This window comes from Boleophthalmus pectinirostris, unplaced genomic scaffold, assembly GCF_026225935.1.
Source record: "Boleophthalmus pectinirostris isolate CB_2022bp ecotype Guang Dong unplaced genomic scaffold, ASM2622593v1 HiC_scaffold_1, whole genome shotgun sequence".
NCBI lineage: Eukaryota > Metazoa > Chordata > Actinopteri > Gobiiformes > Gobiidae > Boleophthalmus > Boleophthalmus pectinirostris.
In genome coordinates, this window is record NW_026570970.1 from 16,372,845 (window position 1) to 16,391,964 (window position 19,120).

At 39.5% G+C, this 19,120-nt stretch overlaps 1 protein-coding gene across 5 annotated transcripts; it reads right to left on the reverse strand.

The window, feature by feature from the left end:
• Positions 1–42: 42 nt before the first annotated feature.
• On the reverse strand, positions 43–17,489 carry dop1b (DOP1 leucine zipper like protein B). Of its 5 annotated transcripts, none has more exons than XM_055148110.1 (38): positions 17,290–17,489; positions 15,719–15,896; positions 15,234–15,415; positions 14,989–15,159; positions 14,728–14,917; positions 14,539–14,637; positions 14,075–14,198; positions 13,891–14,000; positions 13,713–13,824; positions 13,127–13,247; positions 12,918–13,037; positions 12,505–12,613; positions 12,042–12,278; positions 11,642–11,943; positions 11,117–11,538; positions 10,766–11,037; positions 10,524–10,676; positions 10,281–10,381; positions 10,009–10,199; positions 8,395–9,937; positions 8,159–8,258; positions 7,897–8,085; positions 7,568–7,690; positions 6,607–6,741; positions 6,480–6,535; positions 6,299–6,403; positions 6,155–6,221; positions 5,908–6,082; positions 5,739–5,815; positions 5,553–5,662; positions 5,196–5,345; positions 4,921–4,982; positions 4,712–4,840; positions 4,148–4,284; positions 2,582–2,637; positions 2,365–2,502; positions 956–1,088; positions 43–862 (listed from the first exon to the last, which is right to left on the reverse strand). In XM_055148110.1, exons 2-38 carry the CDS (start codon positions 15,854–15,856, stop codon positions 599–601), a joined length of 6,903 nt encoding a protein of 2,300 aa, XP_055004085.1. In that variant the 5' UTR covers positions 15,857–15,896; positions 17,290–17,489; the 3' UTR covers positions 43–598. The 5 variants fall into 5 exon arrangements, with proteins under 5 accessions (XP_055004085.1, XP_055004006.1, XP_055004144.1 ...); XM_055148031.1 differs by having other exon boundaries at positions 5,739–5,821; XM_055148169.1 differs by having other exon boundaries at positions 5,908–6,064; positions 17,290–17,488.
• Positions 17,490–19,120: the final 1,631 nt, after the last annotated feature.

Genomic DNA, 19,120 nt, shown 5'->3' on the forward strand with positions numbered 1-19,120 from the left:
AGTATCAATAGTGTAGCATAAAGAAGGGGATTAACAGAAATATAGTTTTGTTAATTGTATAACTTTATTCATTTATGCAAAATTAATACAGTCCTTAAAGGATGAAGCATCAAAAATAAATTAACATTTAGCAGTGAATAAATGAGAAAATGTCATAATTGCACAGAAACATGTTTTTTCCCTTAACATCCCCAAAGTGAAGTGAATGTCATTTGTCCAGTGTTTGTGTATTACATTCAGTAAATTAAAATACACTCAAGAGTCAGAAATTCCCAAAAATGCTGTACACAATACCAATGAAAAAGATTTGCCTGAAAATGTCATACAACTGGAAACCAGTGCAGAGTTTTAAATGTATTAATTGGTTTTTTTTAAAATGGTAAAATACTATGCATAATAGTCAGGTCTAAAGTTAAACAGAAGGTAAAACAGATTGATAGTTTAAAAGCTTTTTTCAATGGCATAAGCTTTTGGTATGGAGATGTTTTTAGACAGATATAATACATTACACAACATAACAATTCTACATTGTGTAGTTCCCATTATTTACCACATGTGAATGTTTTAGTAAAATTTCAATGCCTAAACACTGAAAGCTCTAGTTTTTACTCTCCATACAATCCAAGAACTCTTCCTCGATGGTGTTTTCAAGCCTCTTTAGCACCGTTTCTGAACTGGACGCTGGATACTCTACCACAGGGAAATGGGACATTGGCTCACTGTAAGGAGGAGGCCCCTGGAATGAGGAGCAGAGAGTGCTAAGAAAAGGCACCAGCTGAGTAATCGACATTAAGGAGCGCTGGGTGAGGAGCGGAAACTCCAAATTCTCTGTGGCTGACTCCTCACTCAGTCCATTTAGAGCCTGAAACAACAGCACAGCAAAACCATAACTACAAATCTGCACAATCTGTATTTCACAAGATAATGAATCTGATCCAATGTGGTATAAACGTACCCCATAGCGCTGCTGAATTCCCTCCAGTATTTTAACGACATGGGGTGTGCTCTCCTGCTCTCCCTCGATCAGTGCATTTTCTGGTCCGCTGTAACGGTTCACATCTACCTCAGGCACAAACGCCCAGCGATACCTGTGCATTATGTGAAAAGTTAGTGAATTCAAATTAGACAGAAAACACATGTCAAAGTTCTTGTAGAGGTACAAGTGCATTGTCTCCATGGAGATGTTATTGCCTTGTCTGGAATGTTTCACAGTATGGCATTAAACCTTTCTATCTTCATGGAGACCAAATCCGACCAAGTTACAGGTGAGATCTGTGGAGAGGCGACCCCGCTTACAGTGACAATGCCTCTTTTTATAGTTTTTTTTTTAGCTATTTAACCACCTGTAATTTAATAAATGTAAAGTAGAGCTCTTTAATGTCATACTGTGGAACATTCCAGGCAGAGCACTGACATATCCATAGAAGCAAGCAGGTGATGAACCCCCAACCAAAAAGTTACACAGTGCACCTTCAAAAGTAGTGAATTAACACCAAGAACCAAAGCATTATTGTTACACTAAACATGTCACGATAAATACTATATTGAATTATGGTCAATATTTGTTAAATAGAACAATAATTTTTGGGGATCAATATTAGAGATGTAGCGATATCCAAATCTCTCGGTACAATATTAGGACGATATGCATCTCACGATACGATATTTACTGCAATATTTTGGGGAGGATAATATAATTGTAGATAGGACGCTTTTTTGCTTTTAAAATACCCTGTCAAGAATTTGGTGTGAATTATTACTGTCAAAATCCCCAAAATTCAAGTAAAAAACATAACCTCATGTTGTCTGTGCTGAAATGAATCATGGGATATATAGTTCCCGATGTTCATAAGCTATTGCTACCATAAAACAATACATTTAAGCAGAGAAACTTGTAATTTGATATATTGTGACAGCCCATGATATTGTGAAACTTTTGACGATACAATATCATGATATTTTGATTATTGTTATATCCCTAGTCAGTATTTATTGTGGGGACTTTTTCTTTGTACTAGTAGGAAACAGTCTGTTATTTTGTTAGTTTTCTGTACTGCGATTAGATTTGAGCTGTAGAAGGTTGAATGAATAACTTTTAAGCTTTATAGATACAAACTACTAAAGTGTTTCATTCTGTTATTTATGTACTACAGTTTGTGTTTTTTAACCATATTGTACATTTAGAATAGTTTTTTGTGAATTTGCGAATTTTTTTGAGAATTGTGCGTCAATGTCATAAATTAGTTTCTACATTTTCATTTATCATCTATATTTTCTTTCGCAATATATCATACTTAAAATTCGTGACAGTCATATGTTACACTGTACAATATAATAACCATTGATCAATATTCAATTTCTTACATCTGAAACAATGGAATCTTTTCAGTTGGAAAAGCCAAAGAAGTGTCCAGAAACTTGCAGGCCGACAGATACATGTCTAACTCCATCGGCGAGAAGTTCACTGGTCCATTTTTGTCTCCACGTCCAGTTTTTGGCTGTCTATAATAAATAAAAAAAATCAGTACTGGAATAAATGCAATCCATGTCTCAAGCTGGAACTGTGAATTCATGGACTTACTTGGAGTTCTCTTTCTCTATATGCAGAGTTTTCTCCAACCGCACAAATATTCGGGTCTGAAACATTGAGACAAAGTTTGTTTAAAGGTCCTATAATACGCAAATGTTATTCTTGTGAGCTTTAAGCCATATTATGATGCCATTACCTCATTAAAAATATACCTGCAGGTATGTTTTGTTTTATTCACACATGTTTGAGTAATCCTTTATTATTAGTCTGTGTGCATCACCAAAGCCACAAATGTTCTGTTCCACCTTGTGCCATGAAGCAGTAGTTTTGAAGTCGACTTCACCTTTTACCTTTTGTTCAGTAGAGATGGCCAATTCCAGTACTGAAATCATCCAAATGATTCTAGGTAAGGTGTATGGAGTTTGACATCACAAGGTGCAACAGAGTGCTTTTGTGTTATAAGTATTTTTATGTTATAAGTATTTCTCATTTAAAGTGTTACTCATTTAAAGGATGAATCATTTAAAGATTAATCATGATGTAATATAAAATTATCAACATTGCTTTGTCTTTTGTTTTATTCAAGATGTATGTTACATGAAAACATCAGCTGATATGGCTGATGTGTCAGCTGACTCATTAAGCTAATCTACTGTAGAAAAAAACACCTAGTGGGTTTTCCCATCATATGCTAACATGGGGCCCTGGAGAACTACGAAGTGATTGTCTGTCATCTGGAACATGTAATCAAGTGTGAAATGGGGGGGCAGTTTAGCCAAAGCTTGTTAGTCATGAGATAACATGTGAACAATATGTAATGTGACGTCATGAAATGTAATCTATTTGTGTCATGTGCTGAAATAAAAGCACTGCTCGGAGTGTGAGAGGCAGAGCAGGAAGGGACAGACAGCCTCGCACTCCTTGCGCGCAAGTATCTACACTTTGTCGTTCTGAGTGGTTCTTTTTTAACAAAATTGTCTTTGGGTAGATTCCCTGACAGTTTTCTGTCTGAGAAAATAACTCAGCCCAACTATGCAGGATTTGTGTGTTAAACATATGTGAATGAGACTAAACATAACTCTAGGTATTTTTTTTCTTTTTCCAATAGCCATGTGCTGTTGTCATGTGACTGATAATTGATTGTATTTAATGGCACCTGTATGTCCTGTTTTACCATTTTGCCCTGACGAAGACCATCTTGCTGGTTGAAACGTGTTGGCATCCATTCATGCAATAAAGGACTTTTAATATATTCAGTTGAAGTGCCTCGGGTTTGTACCTTGCCCACTTTTACAATTTCCAGTAAGGGCAATTTTCTGTTTAAGACTACTAGTTTAACCCTCAAAGAGCACCTGTACTGCTTTTTCTTTTTTTTTTTTTTTTTTTATGACTCAGTGAAGCGCTCTACCTCTTCATCTGAAAACTCTAGGTAAATTTGTGATGAGGAAACAAGATTATAACATAAATCAGACAATAGTGTAACACAGCCCATGTAAGTTGATATAACTACACTTTTTATTATTTGAGTATAAGACTGTGAAGGGCTTAAATCATATGACCCCCCCTTCCCAAAAGACAACTTTCTCCCATGTGAAACAATAAAGGATGTAATCTTACCAGTTCTGTGACCATGATTGGCCAAAGTGATGTGAGGTGCTGTGCTGAGATGCGCAGAAGCAGGACTCGAAACATGAGAAACATCTGAGCTGAAACTGCCGCACTCGGGTTCATGCGCAAAGCTTCAGTGAGACGCTCTGTAAAGTAAAGTAAAGTAAAGTAAAAAAGGGGTCAGCTTTTTTTTTTTTTAAAGGTGCACAATCAAATCAAAAGGTGCAAACTTTTGGTTGGGGGCCCAACACCTGCTTGTTTTTTAGAATACGTCAATGCTCTGCCTCAAATGTTCTACAGTATGAGATTAAACAGTTCTACCTTACATTTATTTAATCACATGTGGTTTTATAGCTCAAAAATATAGAGAAAAACAGGTTTTATGGCTCTGAGCGGGGTCACCTTGCCACAGATCTGACCTGTGACTCGGTCTGGTTTGATCTCCATAAATACAGAAAGGTTTAATATCAAACTGTGAAACATTCAAGACGAAGCAATAACATCTCCATGGGGAAAAGCATTGCATGATAAAAGTTATACAATACAGTCATGAATAACGAGATGTAATATTACCTTGTATCAGAGGCAGATAGAGATGATACTGATCGATTTCTCCACTGAACATTGCAAAGGCCTGGCGTTTTAAGAGCATAGGTTTCTGGTCTGCACTGGCAAATAGTTTCATAGAGCTGCTTTGCATACCTGTACCAAGATATAGAAGAACCATGGTTAGTTTGTCTTAGCTCTACATTAAGCGATGTGGCATGTTAAGTCATACATACTCATAAGGTCTTTGAACATTGTCTTCTCATGAGTCAACAGATGATCAATAATGGATTTCCAACTGAAACAAAAAAACAAACAAACAAAACAAACAAAAAAAACCTTTAAAACCATCATCATTGTTATTTAATGAAGCATCTTTTGAACTGGTGTTGCATAATGTGGAATAGGTTAAAAAAGTTGCTGGAACCACAATAACACTGTGAGATTATTTCCTCGATCCATATTGCCCAAAAATACTAACATTAAGCACTGATCAAATGTTTATGTTCACCTGGGTGCACAAGAAGTCTCCATTGTGAAAAACAGAGGATCCATGAAGAGCTCAAACACTTCTTTCTTCCAGGCCCGTTTGGTGTAGGCATAACCACTCAGACTGCTCAGGAGCTGAGCACCAGCCTCAAAACTTGGAATATTGTAGATACTGTCAAAAGACAAAAATATAGTTGGAGGAATGTAAATAAAATGTAATATAAACATACATTTTGGATTCTGTTTCATCCCTACTGACCACTGGCAGTTCTGAAAGTGGGTAATTATTTAACCCATTCAGCACCACCAAAGGTGGTCAGAGGGTCATACAACTGTAGTTACATTTATAACTTTTAATTTATGGCATATCTGCAGTTACCTGTGGTTTTTCAGGTAAGGAAAAACATAATAAAGGAGGCGGGAGATGAGAGGAACAGCCTTTTCTTTCTCATCACTGCGATATACCATATCAAGAAGTGGTGCTAAAATCTGAAATTACAAAAACGTAATAGTTACTAAACTTAACCAAGTAAATAATGTAATATTAAACTGAATAAGCGTTTACCTCTGCTAGCAGTACAAGAGCCTGAACACTGTAGACAGAGGGAGCCGATGAGGAAACCATTGTGCTAGCTTGTGCTACTGATTCTGATAAAAAAGAAAGAGAGTTTGTATTTGTTCCATACAACATTTATGAAACACATGAATGTAATAATAACATAGAAAACAAGTACCATGTTCCCCATCCAAATCTGCATCATCATGTTCATCTGCTTCTTGGCACACTTGTGGCTGAACTTTGACTCCAAGACTTCGACTAAGCCAACTAGTTTGCTCTAAAGACGATCCAGCTATTGCCCCCACAGCTTCAAGGATCCTCTGTGTCACGTCCTGCATAAGAATTACTTTCTGAATAAGCAAAAAGCAAGACAATGGATACACCATCATACCAACAGTTAAAACTAAGCAATAACTTCATACTTGTAGATCTCTGGCATCCCTCTTGTTGTCCAGGTTGGGAAGTCTGTTGACGATTTCATTAAGGATTCTGCAAAGGCCAATGAAATGATGATTATTCACCAGATGTAATGAACAAGTCGATTGAGTTTATGTGTGAATACAAACCCGAGCAGTAAGAAATGTCCTGGTGGAGTCAGATTCAATTGTACAGACTCTCTTAACAGAGTCAGGAGAGGAACAACATTGTCCTGAAGAACCTGAGATGAAATACTAAAAAAATACTAGCAGTTAGTAATTAGTATTTAAAACATATTTATACAGATATTACGAGTTAAGGGCATAATACCTCTGAACAAAAGCAAAGCTGAACTGTAACATTGGAATATCAACTAAGAGTGACTTCTGGAAAAGAAAAGTAGAATGTAAAAGTGAACATTTAACTTAATTAAACTGTGAAGAAAGTAAAAACATACTTGGTCTCCTTTGATCTGGTGGGGTTTTTTAACCACCTCTTTGGCCAGATGTAAGATGGTTTCTGCGTTTAGCGTTTGCAGGGATTTCACCAGATTCACAATTGTTAGACGGGGTTCACTAGCCACAGGGAGCACCTTAGAGACAAAGTGTTAGACAAAGAGTAAGAAAACCATACAATATTGAGAGAGAGAGAGACAGAGAGGCAGAGAGAGAAAGAGATACAGAGAGCGATACAGAGAGAGCGAGAGAGATACAAAGAGAGAGAGACAAACAGAGAGAGAGAGAGACACACACACACACACACACAGAGACAAAGAGAGAGAGATCCAGAGAGAGACACAGAGACAAACAAAGAGAGACACAGAGACAAAGAGAGAGAGACAAACAGAGAGAGACAAAGCGAGAGAGAGACAAAGAGAGACACACACAGAGAGAGAGAGAGAGACAGAGAGAGAGAGAGAGAGAGAGAGACAGAGAGAGAGAGAACAGAGAGAGAGAGAGAGAGAGACAGAGAGAGAGAGAGAGAGAGAGAGAGAGACAGAGAGAGAGAGAGACAGAGACAGAGAGAGAGAGAGAGAGAGAGAGAGAGAGAGAGACAAAAAGAAAGAGACACACACAGAGAAAGGCAGAGAAAGACAGGGAGAGAGAGAGAGAGAGACACACACACACACACAGACACAAAGAGAAAGAGAGAATAGAGAGAGAGAAGAAAGAAGAGAGAAGACAGAAAGGGAAAGAAGGGAGAGTAGAGAGAGAGAGAGGGAGAGTGAGAAAAGAGAGAGAGGAGAGAAAGAAGATAAAGAGAGAGAGAAATAGAGAGTAGAGAGAAAGAAAGAGTAGAGAGTAGAGAAGAGTGAATCAGCCGATCTGTGTCAGTGCACTTTGAGGAGCGAAAGAGCCATAACTGTCCCTCTTCTGAATCTCCTCAGAATCACAGAGGTCTAGATTTCACACACTTACTTTGTTTTTGGGCCTCCTTTTGCTCTTTCTACTGCTCCACACTGCTGCCACAGAAGCCATGAGCTGAGTGCCATATTGTCCTGTTAACGGAAGCAAGAACTCCAGTATCCTCTGCCGTAGAATCTGTCCAGAAGGCGTAAATTTTACTAGCATGTTAATAGGCAAGGCAAAGCAAGTTTATTTGTATAGCACAATTCATACAGAAACTAATTCAAAGTGCTTTACAGAATAATAAAAACATTAACATCACAATAGAAACAAATCAAAACATAAACAATCATCACAAAATTAACATCACACCTTGACTAATCTAAACTAAACCAGTGTACCTTGGAGCTTTTGAAGTACACAGAGGCTGAATTGTGTCTAGTTGGAGTTGAATCCAGTAAGCGCCTCTGATTCTCCTCCTTCATGACCACCCCCCACAACAGAGCCGCACTGCTCAGCATGTGTGGCAGTGCCTCAATCACAGCATTACGGGCATTTCGGAGATCCATAGGGTCATATGTTACTTGGGACTACAAAAAAAGACAAATTAAATGTTGGAGATCTGAAATACATCTCAGCGTATTTTTACTTTATGTTACTCACTCTTTTTGTATCAAGAAGACAGAAGTGTGTGATAGTGGTCAGGCCCTCGAGAAGTGTCAAGGCATAATCAGGAGCAATGTTTTCTTTTCTATAGCACAAACTAAAGACAAGAAAACACAAAATATTCTTGCACTCCGGGTATCTCATTATATCTCTTTATATAAAATAGCCTCAGTAGCAAAATTTTTAAAACAATTGCAAAATCATGCATGCTTTTCCACTTTTTCTACACCTACCTTTGGCTGATCTTTGCTCCATCGTGTTCATACATCTTGACAAGCTCATCCAAATTCTTACAGATCTGGTTGACAAAAGGAGTCACGATGATGCCAAGCGAGCGTCCCAAATAGGGCAAAGAGGAGCACAGCGCCACCCAGTGAGGATGCATGGCGTAACCGTACTGTGGCTGTAAAGCTCTGGCCGCAGCGGAGACAAACATTCCCTGGGCAGTGATTGGCTGATTCGGAACATACTGAACTGCTTTAATGGACTGCTGGAAGAGGACAGCAGTTTGCCACTCCCGTGTTAAAGGTGTGCTAGGAGTTGGAGTCTCCCGGTGGTCCCCAGGCTGGTTAGCTGCTCCACCACTTGGACATGTGTGATATTCAAGAACAATGAGTGACTGGAGCAGTTTTAGTAATGCCATTTGTAAAGGGAACTGCTCCTGACTTCCTCCTGAACCAAGGTAAACTAAACTTTCTTCAGCCAGGCCCCCTTCGTCTCCTAGCAACTCTACAGTCTTGTTTGCTCCCTTTTCACTCCCTCTCTGACTGACATACATAGATGCGGACAGAGAAAGTAGGGCATATTGCTGCACTTTACAATCAGTAAGTACTTTTCGGATTAGCTCCAGGTTGGGTCCATTGTTTGCACGAGCCATGCAGTGGAGCTGGTTCATGATCTGTGTCAGGACCTCCACACTTCTCACCTGCACTTCCCTGTTCCCCTGCAGGTCCTGAGGTCCCAGGCTGAGGTAGGACGGGTAATGGGAGCGTAGAAAACACAAGCACAATGAGACTAGAAGTTCAATGAGGAGGGCAGGAGGGGTGGAGGGAGAGGAGCAAGAGGACATCAGAGAGCCATAGAAAGATTTGCCATCCTGGGACAGTTGGTGACGTTGTAAAAGGTTTGAAATCAGGTTTAAATGTGCTGCTGAGCTTGTGTCCAGAGAGGAGGTAGAGAGGGCATCCACCACGGCAGCGTGGGCATTGCTTTTGAGCAAACTGTGCAACAAAGTAAGGCCCTGGAGTAGGTAGGGCCAGCCCCCTGCCACAGGATACAGCAGCACATGGCGGAACAGGGAGTCGATGGCCTCTCTCTTGTCACGCTCCTGCTTTAGAAGACGAGACCTGGCCATAGCTTCCAGTTCCTGGTCTTCATCTTCACTCGACAGTGAATCAGAGGCTTGTGTTCGCTCAGATTCCACCCTGTGCAGCCCATTGACCATGGCTCCCTCCTCACTGCTGCGATAGGCTGCAGAGCCAGAGCTAGAGTTTTCTGTGGACACTTGTGCCCCACTGGTGTCTGCAGACTCAGTGTGTTCACTCACATCTTCCTCTTCATGGCCCTCCTCATCCTCTTCAGTTTCTTCACTCTCACTTTGAGACAATGGTAAGACTTCTGATTCTTTGACCACCTCAGGACCACTGTCTAACTCAGTCCACAGAGATTCTCGATCAAGGATATTATTTACGTTAAAGATTGTGACTTCAGTTGCCATTGTATCTGTTGATGTTTTAGTTGAGCTTCGGCTTCTGCTGTTTAGGATCTTTAGGTACCCTTTAAAAAAACAATAATGATAATGATTTACATGGATTCTTTTTATTTTTGTTTGGAACTTTTCATCTTACCAGCAGTAAGATTTTGTTTAACATTGTGAATGCAGCATCGCTGAGTGGATGGATGAAGGAGCAAAAAGAGAATTGGTTCTAAGATCCTGATGACATCATTCAGAGACAGAGCTCTGCCCAGCCAACAGTGAGCTGCAGCAGCTATTGAGCCATCTGTACAGTTTAAACTGTCCACAACAACACAGAGAGATCTAAAAGGGAAATATATCGAAACCATCAACAGCCAGTATTATGGATTTTTACTTCTATTAAATACTGAATGGATTACAAACCTATCAAACGAGCGATTGAGGGACAAAGATCTGTTGTTCTGGATCTCTCTGGTGAGATGCCATAGGACTGTGAAGCGGTGTAAGGCCTCTAGTCTGACAGTCTGAGGAAGACACACAGTTCACACTATACCTTGTCACATGCAAAGACTTTCTTTAACCTGTTTGTCAGCCTTTGTTTACATTACATATTTATTCAATAAGGAACAAAAGGAAACATTATGAATGTGTGCATATGCAATATACCTTGTCTCTGTGTGTCAAAGCCTCACAGATGATGTTCTCACATATTGACGAAGATGGAGCCAAACAGTGCAGCCTGAAGAACAGCTCCACACAGGAAATGTGCTGTTCTTTGCGTTCTGTGTCCAGCTGTGACCATAGCACTTGGGACATCCGCTAAAATACAGGAACGTTTTGTTTATAGTTCTAATAACAGAGATTCGACGGCTTTACAGACATGGATATTGAAACAAGGATTTTCTGACCTGATAGAAATCCGTTTGTATCTCTATGTCTTTGAGCACAGCAGGGAAAATGGGTGGTTCTGTGACCATCTGTAGCCTCCCACTCAGTGGATTGGAGTCAGAGGTTTGGTATCGCCGATGTTTGTCTTGGATTACCAGTGCTAAAGACTGAGAGTGGTTAATGAGCTCCAACAGTGTAGCCACAGCGGTGTGCTGGATGTAGTAGTCCCTTGACAGGCAGCAGAGTATCATTAAGGATCGCAGCCACACTGGCAGATCTTCTACATTACAACCTGCAAAAGATTAAAAAAGCACCTAGGTTAAATTCACTGATTTAAGTACCACAGCTCAAACAGTGATGCATCTGCCTACTTGAGTGACCAAACATTTCTGTGTAGAGATCAAGCGTTTCCTGTTCACTTAGGTAGATTGGGAAGGTAATGCATTCCAGTAAAAGATGACACGAAGCTGTAAAGGCCTGTCTACAGTCCTCAGAAATATCTCCTTTTCCTCTGGGCATATACCCGTCTCCCCACTGCAGACATCCAGAATTTAAAAAACGCCCCTTCTTCTTTTTCAGCTGCTCCTCACAGACTACTGTCTGAGGCTCTGCTGAGACTGCACCATCCAGTGAGTGGCGGGGTTTCAGAATATTGGGAACAAAGAAATCAGTGAGCTTGTCTTTAATTTCTCTTCCAGCATGACGGTTTTTCTCGTCCACCGGTGTAGAGGATGGGGGAGGCTGTGGCTCTTCCTCTTGAACGTGAATTTCTTCCACCTGCACAAGCAGGTATCTGAAAGGTTGTCATGGTCACAAAAGATTATTAAAATTTAGCCAAGACTGATGCATTTCTCCATTGTTTTGCTGAATGTACAGTTTAAAATCCACATGTTTACCTGGTGTTTAAGAAAGCAAGAATGTCCTGAAGGCAATGAACCAAACTGTGCACACTGCCCCCTTTACGCCACACTCTTTCATTGTCTTTGGGACTTTTAGTTTCCCCAGTCTCTCCTCCCATCACAGGAGGAAGTTGTTGTTCTGAAGGAGATGCACTTATGCCCAGCCCACTGTCTTCAGACCGGAGTGGTGCATAGACTCCAGATTCTGCCTCATCTGCACTGTTCCTGTTGGACTCTGCATCTCTGCAGGAGCCATTAACATGACCATTGGCAATTTTTTCCCCATTTTCATCAATGCTCTGTCCACAAGAGAAAGAAGTAATGTAGGGATTGTCATGTATGTGAATTATACTGCATGTTGTGTAACATTGACGTGCAACCAAATGAAATGACAAACCTTGTTACTTTTGTCTCTCTTTTCTTGCATCTGTGAGAACATCTCTTGTGTGCTGGTTCCTGCCTCCATGTCCATGTAAGACACTGGCATTTGGATTTTACTGAGAACCTTGAAGCAGGCCCGCAGGCTCTGGGTTATGTCCTCCAGACTCACAGAACAGATGTTGCTCTGCAGTGCTCTCAACATTGTGCCCAGCATTTCAGGCAGGAACTGAGACTGGATGTCTGCATGCAGCTCCTGTGTCAGAGAACACACACACCAATATTTTGACTGAATTGTTCTTCACATATTGTAGAGGCTATTTAGTTAATTGTTAATTCATCCTTTACATTGACTCAGTAATCACAAATATAATGTATACATCATGTCATTATACAGTCAATTGTTTTAAAAGTAAATGCATATACAACATTTGCTACAGTAGAGTTACTCTGTTGGCGAACCATGGGCTTTGATTATTTACCAAAGGAATAATATCAAGTAGAAAAATGATGAGTTGACACATCTCTGTGACAGAAGGAGCTGGGTGACTGCAGTCTGATTGAGGGGGTTTTGGAGGGTCATGTTTGGAACTGCAAAAATAAAACACATCCATAATCTTATACATATACACACACATATACATATACATATACATGTACATACACACACACCACACACAAATCAGGAAGCAAATCTTCTTGTAACACACGAGACTGTGGAGGAACTAAAGGTTTTCTGTGGTTATACTATGAATATCAAGGCAGAACTGCACTAAGATGTGCTCAATTGGAGGAGTAATTATTGAAAATATGTTTCAAAGGATGTTGAACATACAATAACCAAGTTTTGTAAAATATAAAATGTAAGTATTTCTGGCTTTGCCACATGTCATACCTCAGAGCAGTACAGAAGCGTCGTGTCATATATTCCCACAAGTACTCACTGTTCATAGTACTCATGAGCATATTCATTGTCTTAATAATCTCAGAAGCATTTTTGTTTTCTTTTATCTTGCTGTAAAAAATATGTATACATTGTTAAATTTTACATTTACTGTATAGACGATTAAAACAGGTTTACTAAACATCTTATCTAGCGCTCACCTTGCTAACTGGTTTCCTGAAAGACCCGAGCTGTTAATGGCTTCTTCGCCGAGCATTTCTCGACAGTAACTGTAGAAGGCTCGAACCAGCTCAAGCAAAACATTACTCAAAACCATAGGGCCTAAAGAAAAATGTTAAATGCTATTATAAATACAAATAAAATGTATTTAATATGGACAAGGATATAGAAATAACATTGGATTAGACCAGATGCATTGTCTTATAGTATACTTGTATAGCACGTGCTCATTTTTAACACTTGTCCAAGGGGCTTTGAAAGGGGTTTAGAGTGCAGAAAGGAGTGTTAAAATGTGTACACAGAAGTAAATAATTACATTAGACATAAGACACTTGGATCAGTCTGTAATTTTAGGTCAGAAGGAAAATAGTTCCACAGTCTACACCTTAGAAGACAAACAGGACTATGAAAATGGGACAAAACTGTTCTTCAAACTACACAATCCTTACTGACAGGGGCTCTGGTTATTTAGACATTTAAAAAACTGTTTCATGAATGAATAGAGGGTACTTGATTACAAACTCAAGACAAAAGTACAATATATCAAACAATTTATGAAGTGCGCACCTATTTCTGGTTTATCCAGCAGGCTCATGAGAATGCGAAACGGCCTCAGGTACCCAACAAGCTTCTCTGGGTCAGACTCCATGTCCTTTTGCTTGATTATATTAATCAAAGCCTGGGAGGATCAGAACATTTTTATTATCATACATTCAAATAAGATTTTGTCATAGTTTATTCATACCTGTACTACGAAACTTTTAGAGTAAGTACTGAAGTAAAATGTTGTATGCTCCTCAATTGTTGTAGAGAGGACAGGGTGAGGGGCGACCATGCCACCTTTAATGTCTGTGCCTGTAAAAAATAAAGTAAAATCTGCATTACATAGTTCTCCCTGTACATATTATTCTTGCCCTAGTGGTGAATACCTAAAAGCCATGCATAAAGGCGTCTGTTGAGGGACATGTCTCTGCGCAGAAGTGTGATCAGTGCAGCAGAGACCAGCGATATCAAGTCCTCCGTGCTCATGGCAATACTGGCCTCAGCCGGACTCTGGACAACACAAGACGGATGTGTTTTATAGCTTTAATAACATACTACAAAGTTTATGTGGTAGTATTGACACTTTGCAGTGACATTAACCTGGGGGTATTTTACATGTATCTCTAATGGTGAAATGTTTTTAAGAGTTACCATGAGGGCACAACACATTTTTAGGAACCTGAACTGAAAAACCGTTGGCTAATGTTACCTATCTTGTGACTGCAATTTTATGTGTGAGAGAGCAGAGCAGCACCTACATTTAGCATCACAACTCCAGGGCATATTGATGACATCAGCTGCAAAGTATCAATACAACAAACATGACATTTATATAAGTCAGTATACGCACCAAACATGTGGCAAAGGGGAAAAAGTAGAGCAGGGCCTCTAGCATGTTTCTCTGAACTAGGACATTTGAATCTTGTAAAGACAGAGCCAATGACTTGACCTGAAGTACAGATTAAAAAGGTCAGATTATACACAGTGGACAGTAAAAGCACACAGAAACATTGTGTTCATATAATTCATGTTTACCTACCACAATATGGTGATCATAACCCAGCATGTACGTCTGCTGACTCAGACACACCATGCGGTCGAAGTGGGTAACGATGAACACTGAGGCTGGAAGTCTAACCATTGGACTAACCAAAACACAGCCCCAAAGGGCACCATAGAAAACCTGCTGTCCCACCAGCAGTGACAACTTCAGTAGCAATGCATCAGTTCTGTATGGATGAATAATATGATTAGATTCATGAAAATGTAATTCAAATAAAGAAGAGGCACATCTTTGCACCTGTCATACACCTCCAGACCCTCTTCAAGACCAGGAAGTAGCCCAGTTATGAAAGCTTGAAGGCTGGGAAGCAAAGCCCTTTGTAGTGGTAAATAGTAACGCTCATACAGAGCCAGGAGGACAGGTTTCACTGCCATGGCTGCATGGCTCAGCAGAGGAAACAAGCCGGAGCTGAAAACCCAACACATAAAAATATTACTAATGTTCTACTCAGAAATACAGAACAAATGGACTAATAAACCTACCTGTAAATGAACAAATCTTTTGCAAGCCATTTGGTTCCAATAATTTTAAAAATTATCTCATAGGTTTCCAGGGCCTTTAGATGGACCCCACTGGGTAGAGCTGGGTGCAGACATTGTGCTAAACGCTTACCAATGATTAGCCTCCTTGGCAGGAGGGAGTAACGTAGATTACTTTGCAAGGCCTGTGAGAGTAGAAACAAAAGGGCAATTATAAACAAAAAAGTATATATATTTTCTTGAGTTGAGTTTGATCCTACTCAGCTGACATGCCAAAACTAATATCCTTATGCTGCAGTATTCTAGCCAAAAGCATGGACCACAAGCTCTAACAAGAATGTGAAACCTAGGATTTTTCTACAGAGAAGTGAAACATGAATGCAGCTGTGATAATGTAATCTCAAAAATAACGCTACTTTCACAGCTTCTGACAACAACGATGACACAGAGCAGATGTGATATTGGTTTCCTTTCTCTGTAAATCATACCTTGTTAAGTTTGCCCAAGGAGGAGATAAGATCTGCCCATTCTGTGGACGACTCAAAGTTTCGTAGTGCCTTTTCAATGACTGTAGCATAGTTCCTGTAGCGGTAATCATTCATCAGCTCTACTTCCTCAGGATCCATATTGAATTAGTATGATGCCACCATATCCGACTGAAAACATCTGCAAAAAGTGAGAGGTTTCAAATAAACTCTGAGTAAAGTCTGATAAATATGCATGTTTTTGTTTCAGTGTAGCAGCTTGGTATTCCTCTGAGCCTTGTTGTGAGGTTTAATAGTAAATAACATTAGCCAATTTGTCGTGTCGTAGGAGAAGCACAAGCTGGCTGACACACAAATGATCTCATTCATGAGAGGTCAGTGTTTGGTCATTTTACTAAGGCCATAACAAACCTATGATCAAAAACACTGTGAAAATGGAACAAAAGCCTACTATTTTGATTCGACGTAGCTTATATATAAATAAATACAATACTAGTATGTCATATGTGTCAACCAAGTAATTATTCCTCGAAATGTAATGATTGTAGATTGGAAGAAAGATACATGTCTCATAGCTGTTGTGCATTTAAACTATATACACACTTTAGTCTCTACCAGTGTAGGTCACACTTGCTCCAGCGGATGTGTAGCTAACTGGCTATAGCTTTACAATGTTATAGCAACGATTCACAGCACATACTTTCCTTGACAAAGCACTTGGCGCCATTAAAGCAAATATTTAAAAACAAATAGTGAAAGGAAATGTTTTCCCTTAAAAGTTAACAATGGTAACAACGTGATCAGGTATATGGTAAACTGTCACCTTTTTATATAGCACCTTTCAACCTTCAAGGCACATAAAGCATAACATCAAGAAACCATTCATCCATTCACACATTCATGAGCGAGGCAGGTTAAATGTCTTGCCCAAGAACACAACAACAGTATTCACCTGAAGAGAGCTTAGATCAGCTCCAGTCCAGTTCCAGATAATAAAATATGGTGACTTATTAGGTTGAACAACTTGACTGAACTTGAAACAATATGATGAGTGGGCTTTGTCGACGGCGTCTGTAGCGGAAAACAACAAGCTCTGCAGAGAGAAGCTGTCACCTGACTGACACCGCCACAACAGGATGGCAAGATGAGCACAGCGGCCACAAACTAAAGCTGCGCACTGGACAAACGGAGAGATAACACAAGGCTGTGTCTGCAGCACTGACCGTGAATACAGCATCAATAGCACACAGCTGTTATGTAACTGGACCACATACACACATCCATACCTCAAAGATATGCTGGTATAATGTTTTTCACACATCGAATTTATGTGTAGACTATTCTGCAACCATATGTGAAGCTATAGGCTCATAATGTTGAAGCTGATAAGAAATAAACAGTTGTCCATGCATACATCGATCAACGTAGCGCCACTGCAAAATAATTTGTGTAGCTTTAAGAATATAAATTATCCAAAACATTACTAGGCATAAAACCCAGAGATGGGCATAATAATAGTTAGAGTGAAACAACAAAAGAGAGTAGGCTAGCTATCAGGTCCATCAATGACTCACCAGCACAGCACAGGAGGCGCATCTATCTCGCCAAATTGATGGAAGTGGAAAAATAACGCCGGCGAAAATGTTTTGATTACATTTTACAGAGTTTAATCCAAAAGTCCGGACCAATGTTCTTTAAAAAAACACGCGTAATCGTCACAACAACAGTGTGCACAGGTTCATGACGGGGCGGGAGGCTCAGCTGATACCGTGCTGAGATGAGGACAGCCCACTTCCTGAAACCGAGGGGTGGGGCGTGTGTGAGCAAACTCTAGACTGACTTATTTGCCTCTAAACGGTCACCAAAAAGTCAACACACTTGGATCATTTGCATAAAGCCACGCCACAAGCAAAAGGAGCAGTGTTCGCTTTACTTGTGTTGAAATATAACGCTGATGCTGCGATATAGCCACTCCCCCCCCGGTAGTGGTATGGTCCAGGATGTGCAGCCTTTACAGAGCTCTCACCCCTCTGTCAGATATTTGGGCCCTGTCACTGAAGAGCAAGTGCTGGGACAGTCCCACACAGAGCACACACACAAGGGACAAGAACATATTAGATAATAAAATATTTACATAAAATTATAATGCGCACCTGTTTTTGTTGTTGAACTTCTTTATCAGCAGATGGCGCCACTTCACCAAAAAACATTTTCAATTTAATCATGTCTGGAACTAGAAGGCTGGTCCAGACATTTCATCTTACCTGAGCAATCGAATAAATAAAACACCTGTGTGAATTAGTTTGATCATTTACTTGAATTTATTAAATTTATTTACACGCATGTCCCTTTTTGTTTAATTGCAAGCATATAGACTGTAAGACAATGGAGATACAATATAATGAATCACTACATTGTATTTAATCTATGTTATAGTTACTATAACTTGGTAAAATAATAAAAACAGCTCAAATGAATACAAATAAATATCCACGATATGTTTTTGGGTTTTGGGGTCTGAGCTTTCACATGAGGCAAAACCATTCATATACACAATCTATGAGCAAGACCCAGATTTAGTTGTGACCGACTGTAGCACAATTTTTCAAAAAAGCACAGGCTACACACAGTTCCTTTTTAAGTACACTATGTAATGTATGTTTTTCCTGAAATTTTCCACAGTATGCCATTAATGTATATATTTTGCATTCATTAAACAAACAGGTGTTTTTATTGCTTCATACCTTGACAAAAGGTGCATTCTTATTGTAAGAGGGGGTCATCTCTCCACAGATCTGACCTGTAACATTGCCTGGTGTTGTCTCCATGGAGATAAATGGGTGAAATGTCAGACTGTAGAACATTCTAGCCAAAGTAATAACTTCTCCATGGAGACAAGTGGACAACGGACCCTTCAGCAGCAAAGTTATGTATTCCACCTTTAAGATTAAGCCTGTGAAAAAATATTTTCTGACATTTATGGTCTTTCTTATGATATTGTCGTAAAATATTCAAAATGCCAAATACTAAAGGCAGAGGTGCCAATCAAGATCTACAGTTAACTGCATGGTGTAACTTCAAAAGGGCTAAATAGATTAAATCATTATTTTTTGGGGCACTATACTCTTTTATTTCAATTAAACACAAACTGACACTAGTGCATTTCTCTGACAAACAAATGCTGACACCATTACAACACCTACAGACTAATTAGAAAGCTATAAATCAGCCCCAAACAGCAAATTCTGTTCATTCTGAGTTTTAAGAGAGAAGTTCCAGAGACAGTGCTGTGGCAACTGAATTTACTACCCCACTTAACTAAAAGTAATGTATAAACTTGCAACAACAATCATATTTTTAAAAGTTCTTTACCTTATCTTAACACGCACCCTTATTTTAATTTGA

What these genes read in the sequence shown, in the direction of transcription:
- dop1b (XM_055148031.1), bottom strand. Translation starts at nt 15,856, where the DNA reads ATGGATCCTGAGGAAGTAGAGCTGATGAATGATTACCGCTACAGGAAC. An exon ending in AAAGATTTGTTCATTTACAG is followed by an intron (nt 15,160 to 15,233) that starts GTAGGTTTATTA and finishes TTGGGTTTTCAG; the next exon opens with CTCCGGCTTGTTTCCTCTGC. An exon ending in GGGATGCCAGAGATCTACAA is followed by an intron (nt 6,083 to 6,154) that starts GTATGAAGTTAT and finishes TTGCTTATTCAG; the next exon opens with AAAGTAATTCTTATGCAGGA.